Genomic DNA, 13,478 nt, shown 5'->3' with positions numbered 1-13,478 from the left:
GCTTAACGTATGAAGATTTGCCTGTATATCGAAGATGATGACATCTTTCAAATGAACTTTATTTGCCACCACGAAAAGTCTTTGCAGAAACAAAATATGAACGTTTTGTAAAATTTCTGATTTGCATCGAACACTTTCATAGGCGATCCGTCTGTCTGTCTGTCTGTCTATCTGTCTACAATTTCGTATGAAACCATTGATTTATACGAAGAAGCCCCTCGAGGTCCGAAAGGGCAACTGAGGTATTAGTAAACAAATATATAATCGTAAAAATTTATTCTTATTATCACTTCTTCGTGATTTCTTACTTCGTTATCATAACGATATTACTGAAAATTGTGAAAACGATTTTCATCATTATTTTCGTTACGCTTTTCTATATTTACAAAGTAATATTCGCAAATAAAAATATCTAAGATTAATTTAAAGATAATAATTATTTAAAAATAAATAGTATTTTTCCAATTATTATTCGTTCTATAATCGTAAAGTTTTCCAATAACTTGACGTAGAAATAAACAAAATTCAGATTGTATTAAAAAATAAATACATGATATGAACTTGGACTTTTAATATAAAAGTAGAAAAGTAATATTCTCAAAATGGAATTATCGTTGTACATTAAAGCAACTGAACATAATAATTATATAATAAAAATGATTTGCAGTCAGTATGAAGGAAAAAGTTGTTCGCAATCAATGTAATTACAAAGTGTTGATATCTTGTATCGAAACGTGCATCGCTATTATTCACCAAATTATGATAAAAACTGCATAAATAAACCTGTTTTATTTCAGAGTGAGCCCAGGATTCCCGGATTCCGTAAGAACATGTATATTGCATCAAAAACTTCAGGTAATATTCTTTCATTATTCTTCGTTAATTCTTTTTTCTTGAACTTGATAGTTTAAAGCTAATTTATTATTTATTTTATTATAATATTAACTGAAGAAAAATATGTAACGAAAGGATTTTGTATTAAATTTAGTAAATAAAGTATTCAAATTACCAATAAACATTATTCCTTTAGATGATGAATTGTTGTATCGAAAAAAAGAAAGCAAGGGAAGAGATGGCGCATAAATCTCAAAGTGCAGATACTGACGAGTTTGAAACAGGTAATTCTTCAAAGATCTGCTTTATATGTACATATGTATATGTTATAAATTTTAAAGTGAGATGGAAAATTTATGAATTTTTATCTTTGCAGTAAAATCGAATTGTAGAATGTAGAAATTTGTAGAATTTATGTTCAGTATCTACATAAAATTCTACTATATTAAAATTTCTTTTTTATTTTTATCTATACATGTATAATGAATTTTACAGGAACGTATACATAGATTAGATACTTTTTCAAGCTGTGAACATTTATAATATAATACAATTATAAACTTATCTATTGAAAGATCATTAGTAAATTATTGGAATAATATTATTAAAATAATAAATTAGATAATAAAGGGAAAAACAATACAATAAGAGAAATACAAATTTAAACGATTAAATTAATTATTTACTTTTTAAACGAAACGAAAAAGAAATATTATGTATTTCATTTGTTTCTTAAATCTATTTTACAATAAGAATGTTTTCCTTCCGATTGTAGCAGAATCAGAAGAAGAGGAATTTTTCGAATGCACCTCTGAGGAACCAGCAAACGAGGACGATTCGTCGTCAAGAGCACAGCAGAAAGCGACACATCTGCTGTGGAACAAACCAGCAGGACGATTAGCCAAACATCCTTCACTCAAGTATAAAACTTAGTTGTTGCTTTTTTATTTTTATACATTTAACAGTTTTTCAATTTAAACAAATTTCTAGCAAAGCCACGTTTTGTCAAATATTACCGATTGTACATACGTCGACCGATTAATTTTGATGCTTAGAGCGTGAAAAAAACTAAATACCTATTTTCATTTTAACATAGACAATGAAAAGAAATTACATTTAATTTCATGTTTATAACTTTTTATTTAATTTATTTACTCACATAATTTTCTCATTATATTTGTATTTAATTACGAATAACGATTCATTTTCAGAAAATTGGCACATAATCGTCAGGCAAGATACAGTGTTAATAATTTATTTTCACTTGTTTGAAGTATTAAAAATTCTAGAAAAGATCGATTCATTCAAAGTTATTTTGTGCCGACGCAGGTTTGCTAACTTACTTACACCACCCTATTTTCCTTTCCTATGTAATGACGTGTTCCTGGATAATAATGATTCTTCAAGTCGATTAATATATCAAACAATCTATTTTAATTAATATATAATCAATATGGCTGACATCGTTGAAAAATCGTCTATAATGAAAACATTTCTTATGATGAAATGCCTCGGTAATAATAAATTTCCGTGGAATAATTTTCGTAATTTACGCGTTAAAAAAACGAATTCATTTATGTGTTATGTACACGTGTTATGTTTCGTGGAACGTGGCTTTCTTAGGTATAGATATACCATTATTTGAAATAATACCATAAATATAGTAAATCAACTCTCGAATAGTATCGTTATAGTTTACTGTAGTAAATTATGTTAGACCACACTTTAGAATATTTACTTTTATTTTCTGTTTTACATTCTTCGTGATACGAATTAATAGTAAAATTTAATCAAATTAAACATTTCAAAACTAAATCATTTCATTTTTAATTGCTATAGTCGCAAATGATATGAGGTTGAGAAATAAAAATACTTAATCAAATAATCATTTTATTCAGATTAATCCAAACTGGAGATCCTCTTTATCTGCCGATAACACAGGATCCTGTACCAAAAACGGAAGATCAACTTGAGGAAGATGCCCAAGTGATGATGCAGCTTGGAACTAGCAAACATGCTTCGGAAATGCGGGCCAGATTAATGAGTGCCTCATTATTGTCCGATATGGAGTCTTTCAAGGTGAAAATACAAAAATAAATTATGCAGTATGTTTCACAAATAGATGACCAAACTTTGACACCATATTTTACTCACCCTAGGAATGAAAGAAGATCATATATATATATATATATATATAGGTACTTTTTATTTACTTCGAAGATTTATATAAATAGCTGTCGCACGCGAGCACTACCAACACTTTTTACCTGTGAAGATATCTGAAAAGTTTAATTTATAATAATTAAACTGCGGATTTTTCTGTAATTTTATATTTCTATAATCTAATTAAATCGTTATATTTAATTAGATGATTTAATTAAAGAAATAGAAATCTAACAGAAATTCGTTTTATCTATTAAAAAATGCAATAAATGTTCTACTTTGGGTATTTTATATATTTTTTTATACTATATGCATTCTGTGCACTTTTACGTTTGTACATTTCGCAAATTTTGTGATGAAATTGAATAGTTTCTTTACAAAGTTGCCTCTGGAAGCGTACATCGTTTCTGTACATAAGCTTGTCGCTCAAAGCTGACTTGACCTGTGTTGACTTGAAGTTACTTCTTCGTCAAACCGTAAATTATTTAATAGATCGATAAACTCTATATCATCCATTTGCCCCACATTAATGATGAATTTGCAGAAAGAAAATTGGTGCCATAAATTAATCTCTACAGCACATCACTGTGGCTGTACAAAACATCAATATCATTTCACTGGTGGTAGTTGCGTGATATCATTAAAGAGAAATACATTTATGCCACCAAATAGTCTTTTATTGGTCTTCAACTTTTGCAGTCTTAAATGAATTGTTCGCTGATTATCGTAAAAGATCATTGATATTTCATCAATGATCAACCGTGACACCACTTTCGGCTCTCTTGTTCATGTCTTTGTCCTGCCATTCGCTGATACATTATAGCAGTGCCTTTCTCAATGGGCAATGAGAAAACGGAATGCAAAGTTTTCCCGAATATTTGATGGGCGGCAACACGTCTTCATATAATCATGACTGAGTCTTTTGAACATTCGCTGTTAATTCCTTCTACGTGTACTGCATTCGAAGCAGCAGCCTGAGCGAGCGTTGCTTCAATAACTTGTTCCGCATGAACAAATTGTCCGACGGTTACATTTCTCAATAAAAGCTGCAACTCGTATTTTAATCACAGGAAACATTGTTCTGCGGTTTCGTCTTCGGACATGAGTCTACTTTCATTGCGATATGGTATGTGACACACTACCTGTCTTCAAAAAGGTTACAATATTTAATATGCTGTTTAACAAGTAAATGAGTAATTTTATCTGTTGTCGCATATGTACATGTGTAAATAAAATGAAAATAAAATTGAAATCATTTCATACGTTTTAGTGACGTTCAGTGAAGTTGGTAATATTTTTCTTTTGGAAAAAATTTCTTATATAAAATATTAATCAAAGAACTTATTAAACGTAGGCAGCGAATCCTGGAGCAGTTTTGGAAGACTTCATTCGTTGGTATTCCCCAAGAGATTGGATTGAGGAGGATGTAACAGATGAATGGGGTCAACCGAAAGGTTTGTTATGAAATCTCCTTATACTCATTAAATTAAAATTATAAAATGAAGAAACTTTAAAGAAAAACCTATAATTATATAATCTATTATCTAATATAGGTCACTTATCAGCAAGAATGCTGATTCCCAATAATCCATGGTCTACAACTTGGAGTTCAGCCCTGCCTGTACCTGCACATCGACAAAAACGTCTATTTGATGACACAAGGGAAGCTGAAAAAGCTCTGCATTTCCTAAGTACAAAGCGCATAGGCCAAATTGCTCAACTTCTCTTACCCGCATTAACTCATGCAGCGCTTTACACTTTGAGCGAACAAAAGCAAGATGCTTTACCAAATCTACCTGATGTTACAATCAGTATACTTAATAAGTTACAATATGCTACGAAACCTATTCATCAAAAATTACATGTATATGAGGTATCTTTAACCTATATAGTTATCAATTTACATTTTACATTATGCAGTATGATACATCTTATATTATTATCTTCAATGAAAAATATTGTAGAACAAAGTTCAATGGTTTCAAAGGAGACATTATGGTGTTAGCTTTTTTATCATCATGAGCTGAGACGCTCAACAAAAATTTTAAAAGTTACCATTTACACATATGATTAACATATAATGTTGAAATTAAAACATCTCCCAAATTAATAATTTTTTCATATAAAAGAAACATATTTTTTCATATAATATATGATTTTATAGTAAAGAATGACAGATTAAATTGAATAATATTATAATATTATGTAATGTTATTGTATTATATATAAATAATAATATAGAATATATAAATAATAGTAAAAAATATATAATTCTATTAAAAAAATTAATAATACTAAAATGTGATCCTTTGAAATCATTTAATGAACATTGGCAATATATTTTACTGAACATAATTATATTAAGGTGTTTCAAGATAATATCAGGTATCTTACTCTGTATAAATAAACAAAGGAAAATCAGAAATTAAGTAAATTCATTTCAGGAAATTATTCGGGACGTAGAAGGCGTAGAAGCTCTTGTTGCACAAGTAAATTCTTTACAACATAAACTAGGTGGAAACAATGATTCTAAAGAATTTACTTCGTTTCTCATCCAGTTAATGCGAGGAAAGGAAGTGGATGTGCCAGGTGGATCCAATGGAAATATCGGTTCTCGAATAACAACAATGTTTAGAGATGCTCAAAAAGTACTAATTAATACTTGATTTCAGAGGGTATTCTAATCTAGACAACACTTTTTGAATCAACACCTTCTAACATATGAAGATATTACTAAATAAATAAAGAACTTAATTTTTATTTTTCACATTTTAACTATACAAGATGTTTTGTTTACATTGAATTTCTTAATACTTTAGTTGCTTTTACTGATACAAAAAATTATGTCAAGACAAAGTTCATTTATTCAAAATGAACAACATTCTGATTCATGATGTTTACCCTTAAGATCTCAGAGTTTTCAAAAGAAAGATATTGTTTTAAATGGAACTACATTTCCTCCAATCGATGTTCTTGTTATTCTCTATAAAAAGTATTGAGACACTTCTATTACTATTTTGGTTTGAGAGATATGGTAACTTTAATTTTGACGCTTATCATATGTAAACAAAGAAAGATGCAAAATAGTGTTCTTGTGTTTATGTTTCCCGTATATTCTATAAAATAAGTTTTACAAAATTAAAGCTAAATTTTGGTTATCTTTCAGAAACAATTATCCCAATACTTTTTCTTATAGAAAATGTCAATAATATAGAAAACTTCGATTTTTCAAAAAAATTGATCTTAAAGGAGAAAAATCATAAATCTTAATGTACATTGTTCTGACTAAACCAATCAACTTTGTACCAATAAAAATAACTAATTGTGAGATATTAAGAAATTCAAGACAAACAAAAACAATGTGTAGATAATTACTTAACGTTGGTTTCATTAGATTTTCAAATCTTTGACTAAGCATCTATATATATAGACTGAGCTCTTTGTTATCCAAAGTAGCCTGTTCATGCTAAATAAATCATCAGTAGCCATTAGTCGGCGAGAATAAAAGTTTCATTATATAAACGAAAGTATTCTCTGCAATATTATTTAAGATACAAAGGAAAATGAAAGTATGACAAATCCTAATGCATTCTTTTCATACTAATTTATGCTTATGTCAAAAGTCTTATTACCTTCTGATCACAGAATATATTACCTAATTCTGGTATAGATGATAAATAGTAAATTAAAGCTGATATAAATATTAAAGTGGCGATATTTAAAAGTGTATAAATTCATTTTTAAATCCCTCAGGTTGTTAAAAACATATTGCAAATATCAACTTCTAATTCACTCACTAGCCAAACGACTATTTTATATATAATCAAAAATGCAAATCAATTTATTCGATCATTTCCAAGAAAACTTTCACCAATTTGGAAAATTTCATTCTGAATATAAGGCGTTTGGATTTCTTCTTTTAATTATAACTTGATTCTACAATTTTACGACTTTTGTATTAATAATTTAAGAATACATTTTCGCATGACAAAAGCTAAGTACAAAGAGAATGTAAATATCCAACAGTCGAATTTTTTAATCATCTAGATTGCAATACTCTTTAATACAAATATTTATTTAAGAAAAGTAATATGCTATTAATAACTTTGTATGTTCTAGGCTGCTCTTATAATGACCTCCCTCAATAGTAATCCAGACGTAGATGTTGCTGGAGATAAGTTTAAAACATTCCCAGAACCTTGCTGTAAAGAGTTTATTTTACGAATTGTAACACCAAGGCCCTCGCCAACCTCAACTCCACAACCACAAAGGCTGTATGTATGTCTTAAACGAGATGATATTCGGTTAGCTGGATTCTTCTCGAAAGATACGATATTTTTATAGTCCACATTCTAAGACTTGTCTAATTAAGAATGTATTGATTAATGAATACTTTAGAAATTCAGTCGTTTCTGTCTTTCCATCTTTTCCAATTGTGTGAAATAAGTTGTTAAAATAAATTTTCCATGCATTAGTTCGCTATTATTCCGATTTCTCTATCGACAAATTTGTATATAAAAACTGCCATAAAGAAGAATTGGAGAACTTTTTTGATAAGTTATTACAAGATAAAAAATTTAGATCTTTTTCAAATGATATTAATGTGACTTTAACTTTACTTCACAATTTTTTTTAAAGGAAAAAATGGCAAAATTATTCACTACATTCGAAACCTTTTCTGCTAAAACATAGATAACTGGCTGCCATTTCTGCAGAGTACTGAAACATTTAAGATAAAAAGTTCTTTCCGATTTATAAACTAGAATCTATTATCTGAAATGTGGCAGAGGATTTTTTGAAAGTTGTAGTGCTCGTAAAAATGGCAGTAGTTTAAAGAAAAAGAAACCTTTTACCAAAAAAATCAACTGTAAACATTTAAAAAACCAGTAATTGAAGTATCATAAAAACATTACATTGTAAAATAAATAAATTATGCAAAATATTCCTTCACATTCCTAATTTTATCAGAAATTTGAATTTTGATAAATTCCTTTGATACAACATTCTATTCACCTAAAACTTTTAAGGGAGATAAAAGTATATATTTTATAAGTATAGGGTAGTGTATTCTCTTAATGGTGTAGTACATGTACAACAGCATCAAACCAGCATCAATGTATTCACTTTATATATATATATAATGGTTACAAAAAGTATGTATTTCCATATACCCTTATTTTCCAATGAAGCATATTTTTATCAGACTTAGACATATACATATATAACAACACATCATCAACATTCCTTCATATCACCTTGACAACTGTGAGATTCTTAACACGAATATTTTGTCATATCTAGACTGCGGATGTTTGAACATTTATGCGGAATTTAAAACTTCAAAAATGCACAAAATACATATAATATACAAAAATATACAAAATATACTAAGAATATATAGTACTTATCACGACATTTAGTAGATGAAACAAATTTCTGTTTAGGTTCTATTTCTTTAATTATATTTACAGAAATATGAATTTCCATAAACATTCGCAGTCTAGTTATATCAAGTGATAATTAGATCTATTGTTTATTGTTCGTACAAAATACTCATTGGTAACAAATTGTACTGTTTTCACTCATTTTTAGCCAGCTTAAAATAATTATCTATATAAGTGAAATTCACTCGTACTTTTTCTTATATTCTTTCTTATATTCCGTAATTGTTCATTCATGTATCTAATTTCTCCTTCTTCTATTACTCTTATGCTCATTAAGTGAAGTCTTTATAAACTCATTTTTTCACAAAACTATTTTTTCGATACTAAATTCTAATATACTCTTTTTTACCATATATATGTACCAAGATATGTTGTTGATGCAGTAATGGTATTGTATTAATAGTATTATATATATAATCGTATTAATAATAATATTTATTATCATTACATCAGGTATGAACAAAATGTATTAATGCGAAGAGAACTGAATGTTGTGTTCAAAGCAACAGCCTTAAACATGCTTGTTTCTGTAGAGAAAAAAAAGGAGACAATGATCAATGAATAAATTAATAATATTGACAAACTTTCCTGACGTGTATAAAAATATGTAAAATTTGAATACTTTGGTCAAAGACTTATGGTAAACGAAATCAATTATATTTGCTTTTATTTAGAACTATAACAAATAACTCAAACTTATACATTAAAAAAGAAATAATGAATATAAATATTCTTTGTAGGAACCAAATAGTAAATATTCTTAAACTATATTTTTTCATAACGGTACTCATTATTAAAAACCTAAAGAATAATTTTTTTTTCAAGTTTTGGAGAAGCAAGGATGAAGTCTTGCACAATTAAATCTAATTCTTCCAACGCTAGTTGAGCATGTAAACGTAGTATTAGATCCTCATCGTTGTCTCGTAAGTGTTTAAGGCCACGATATAAGTCAACCAAATCTTTACCCAGGCTTGTTAATGTATCCCTTCCAAGACCACGGAATAATAAAGTGCTAACCATAACTGCAGCTCGTCGACATTCAGGGACTTTGTCTGTTTTTACAATACTGGTAAGGCAATAGATCACCTAAAGATTTATATTAAAACTCATTTATAATCGAGTTTACATATACATCCAAAGCATAATGTACTTAAATATATATTAAATTCAATTGTATATAATTATATATACTTTTAGTAAGAATTCATTATGATATAAAATATAAATATGATATAAAATATAATAATATCAAACGGTAATTTTTTGTGAAAGAATAAATCTGAAATAAAAACTAAAAATCTTTTAATAAAATTTTCGTTTAAAGGAAATATTTCGAGTAATTTATAAGATAAAAGTTGTTTTAGACAGTCAACATTTTGACTACTCTTTTCGAACTACATTAATAAAATAGCAAATATGACAGAAAGACAAAAATATACCAAGTTCCATGAAGTCAATATCTACAAGTCAAAAGTATATGTACAATAAGTTTTTAAAACGAAAAAACGGAATCTTATATAAATAAATACATAATTGTCAATTTCATGAAAAATCGTTCTCCGCTTGCTAGAACTACGTTTTATGGCTTTATATAATATTCATATTTATGTAAATTAATTTAACATACCTCAACAACGTCATCTCCCAAACGAAAACCTAATACTTTACAGAGTTCAGCTAAGCAAGAAAGACTAGATGCTCGCATTAAAGAATCTGCATCTCGTATAGCACATAAGAATCCGTTTATTAAAATATTCTTATAAGACGATACCATTTCACCTATAAAAATATACAATTCTGAAAAATTTTATATACAAGGGGAAAGGAATCTGTACAAGACATACCTAAATTTCTGGTCATTTTTACAAGTATTTCTCCTAACTTAACTCTAGTTTCTATATTTATGTCTCCACCAGAAATACGCTGTGGTATATCAATATATTCCTGTACTAATGTTTTAACAACTACTTCTGGATATGAAGTGGCTAAAGCACATAATCCGTTAATTGCTGCCAAATATATAAACGAATCTTCATGTTTTACATTTTCCTATAAAAAAAAAAAAAGATATACAATACACAAAATACATTAGAAGAGAATAAAATCAGAAAAAGATTCTTTCTACCAACCATAAATAATTGTAGAAGAACTGATTTTTTAGAAATAGTACACGGATCCATATTTTCAATTAGTTTAGTAAGAACTACAAGTGCATGAGCACGTACAGGTAGTAACGGATCCGCAAGATCTTGAATTACGCTTTCGAATCTGTTTGCTACATTACAACCAGCTGACACGTCCTGATAACGTTTTTTTTCTGGTTTACCTTTAGTTTCAACTAGTTCTATCAATTCTCGCATTAACATTAACAATTGAGATGGAATATTTGAAAAAGCACAACATTCTTTCAAGAATCTTAGAAAATCATTGAATACTGTCCAATCTAAAGATTTCTTCTTTTCGTTTACAATCATTTTCACTAACATTAAGCCTACATATAAGATTTCACAGTCTTCATCTGCTGTCAAATCCTGTGTTTTTTTTATATGCTGATTAAGTAATAATTTTATAAAATAGAACATTAGTTTTGGATCTTCAACTTGTGATTCTTGCACAACAGATATATTAGCTAAACTTGATAGAAGTTTCACAGCTGCTAATTTTTCTTCCATCTTTTCCATTGTATCTTCCTCAGTTTCTAACGTATTTTGAGCTTCTATTTGATCTACTTTTATGCAATTTGATAGAAATTGTAATAAATAGGAAAACAGTTTAGTTGATAGATTTCTTGTAGTAAACGTCAAGTCAAATAAAGTGTCTGCAAATTCTTCATATTTGCAAGTCCTATCTAATCCAAGAATTTCAATTCCACCTGCTGGTCCAAACTTTGATTTCAAATAATTTCCAAATTTATTAGTTATATTGTGTCCAAGAAATGCGGCAAAAAGATCAGTTTTTAATGGTTGTTCATATAAAAGCAGTAGTACAAGTTGTTTAAGTTTAGATTTTAGTACATAAGCACTTTGTCTAACAGTGTTATATAATGAAAATAAAGGAACAGCTACATTCATTAGAAGTTCAGAAGGCAATTGTTTAAATTTACTTTCCGTGGTAACAAAGCATCTTGTTAAATTTTCAATACATTTTTCCACTTCCTCCTCGCTTTTCACTTTCTCTTCATTTTCTGAATTTACTAGTAATGGATCATATATTACTTTTATAATATTTTCATAGCAAACAATCGGATTGTATTCATTTAATACAGCAATGCAGTAGCTTGCTATTATTGCCGAATGCATAATCCGGTTTGAACTTAAAAGATCCAGTAACTGAAACAAATATAGTTTATCCTAAAATTATCAAGTATTCAAGGAAATAAATATGAATTGCTAATACAAAAATAATTTATAAAATGTACTTGTGAGCATATGGATTTATAATATTCATCAGAATTCATTCCATGTGATGTAGCTATTAATCGGGAAATAGTATCCAATTTATTCCAATGTTGTCCATAATCCAATGGGTTTTCACAAACAATAGTTACGATTGAAATAATTCCGTTAGGTTGCATTAGTTGTTGTACTAAATATTTGCGGGTTTCACGTTGGAGCCATCTTGGTACTCCTTTAATGCCAAGAATTACCATCAATTCTTTCATGCATATAGGTGAGGGACAGTTATTTAATAACTTATGAAACAAACATATAAAGTGTTCTTGATCTTTTTTTAATTTATCATATATATCTTTAGTCATTATAAATTTAACCTTGCTTTCATTTCCTTCTTGAGTCGGTATAGTGTTTTCAAGTGGTTTTATCAATGGGGCATAGGATAATTGTAAAAGTGCAGCGAATAAGGATCCCATTTGAGAAAGTATTGGAGGACGAAACATAATATCATCGTATAAATCTATGATAGAATTAACTGCAAATTTTAATCTCTTGTATTTCTGAAATAAAGGAAATATTTTTAATTTTCCCAATTAGTGTTTTTTAATGCAATAACTATAATTCATACTTGGAAATCTGATATATCTTCCTTCCAGATCACCATAGTTCTGGGACATAATTTAGCCATGTCAACTCCGACACCAGGTAAAAGACAAGATATAATTCCTATGGCAGTTACCACCTCTATACAAAGTTTTAAAATACGAAATTGCTTAACACTAAGTAAAGATCTGTCGTTTGTGGAATTATTCTTCTTTATATTTTGTAAAACATATATGATCATATATATATACCGATACCTAAAAATACATTAGAAATTTTAAGACATCTTTGCATTTAATTTTAAATAATTTTATATAACTTATATAATTTTAACGTGTTAACCATCACATGTCACATGCCATTTTATAATGCATTGCACTTTATTAATCAACAAAATATTTTTAAATGCTTGAGATGCCAGAGATACTTGTTTATCATTAATGTAAAATGATTTCGAGCATTGTTTTTTTTTTTTTTTTTGATTGAAGAAAAGAATAACAAAATTGTTTTTTATACTGTCAATTTATATCATGGCATGTGCAATCGAAAAAATTGAAATTCAGAAGTAGCTGCCAACATATTAAATTTAAGAGTTATAAAAAATGCTGATATTACCTAATATCATCAGGTTCATTTTCATCTTCAATACTGTTAATTACAAGGTTTTCATCATTTTTCACTAAAACTAGTTGTATTTTTTGCAAAACCTTCTGCAAACTTTCATCAAACTCAGCCTTTCCTACAACTTATAAAATTATAAAACTCCCATTAACAATTTTTAATGATTATAAAATTTACTCATTTTAATATATAAAAAATGTTATCATACCACTTTCAGGTTTACAAAATGATATTAAATGATGCAGTATTTCATGATAATCCATGTTTTTGTTTATTTAATCAAAAAACTAAACTATTACTTCAAAATATAAATATAATAGGTACATATCAAAGAGTAGGAATTGCGATCACAGTCAGATGAACTGGTCTCGACACACATATACCGAAAGTGTAGAAGAAACCGTTCGAAAATTGAATTGCG

General features: G+C 28.1%; 2 protein-coding genes across 5 annotated transcripts in view; one reads left to right on the top strand and one right to left on the bottom strand.

Annotated features, from left to right (window-relative positions):
• The window catches only part of Rab3GAP1 (RAB3 GTPase activating protein subunit 1), a 36,209-nt gene extending 27,000 nt beyond the window's left edge, over positions 1–9,209 (top strand). For 3 of the 4 annotated variants that reach the window (XM_069117465.1, XM_069117462.1, XM_069117464.1), the window contains 8 exons: positions 798–855; positions 1,031–1,118; positions 1,610–1,754; positions 2,733–2,913; positions 4,352–4,451; positions 4,551–4,870; positions 5,442–5,645; positions 7,117–9,209. In XM_069117465.1, the coding sequence (XP_068973566.1) occupies positions 798–855; positions 1,031–1,118; positions 1,610–1,754; positions 2,733–2,913; positions 4,352–4,451; positions 4,551–4,870; positions 5,442–5,645; positions 7,117–7,341 (1,321 nt within the window). In that variant the 3' untranslated portion in view covers positions 7,342–9,209. The remainder of the gene's footprint in view (positions 1–797; positions 856–1,030; positions 1,119–1,609; positions 1,755–2,732; positions 2,914–4,351; positions 4,452–4,550; positions 4,871–5,441; positions 5,646–7,116) is intronic. The other variant, XM_069117463.1, reaches the window with a different exon arrangement.
• A 33-nt stretch (positions 9,210–9,242) lies between these two features.
• Positions 9,243–13,461, bottom strand: Tango6 (transport and golgi organization 6). The gene is made up of 8 exons (XM_069116346.1): positions 13,266–13,461; positions 13,052–13,181; positions 12,462–12,693; positions 11,860–12,393; positions 10,571–11,770; positions 10,286–10,490; positions 10,069–10,220; positions 9,243–9,527 (listed from the first exon to the last, which is right to left on the bottom strand). Exons 1-8 carry the CDS (start codon positions 13,318–13,320, stop codon positions 9,243–9,245), a joined length of 2,793 nt encoding a protein of 930 aa, XP_068972447.1. The 5' UTR covers positions 13,321–13,461.
• Between the last annotated feature and the right edge of the window lie 17 nt (positions 13,462–13,478).

This window comes from Bombus flavifrons, chromosome 7, assembly GCF_040668555.2.
Source record: "Bombus flavifrons isolate JBK064 chromosome 7, iyBomFlav1_principal, whole genome shotgun sequence".
Classification (NCBI taxonomy): Eukaryota; Metazoa; Arthropoda; class Insecta; order Hymenoptera; family Apidae; genus Bombus; species Bombus flavifrons.
Note: the sequence above shows the minus strand (reverse complement) of the source record. Positions and strands in the feature narration are given on the sequence as shown.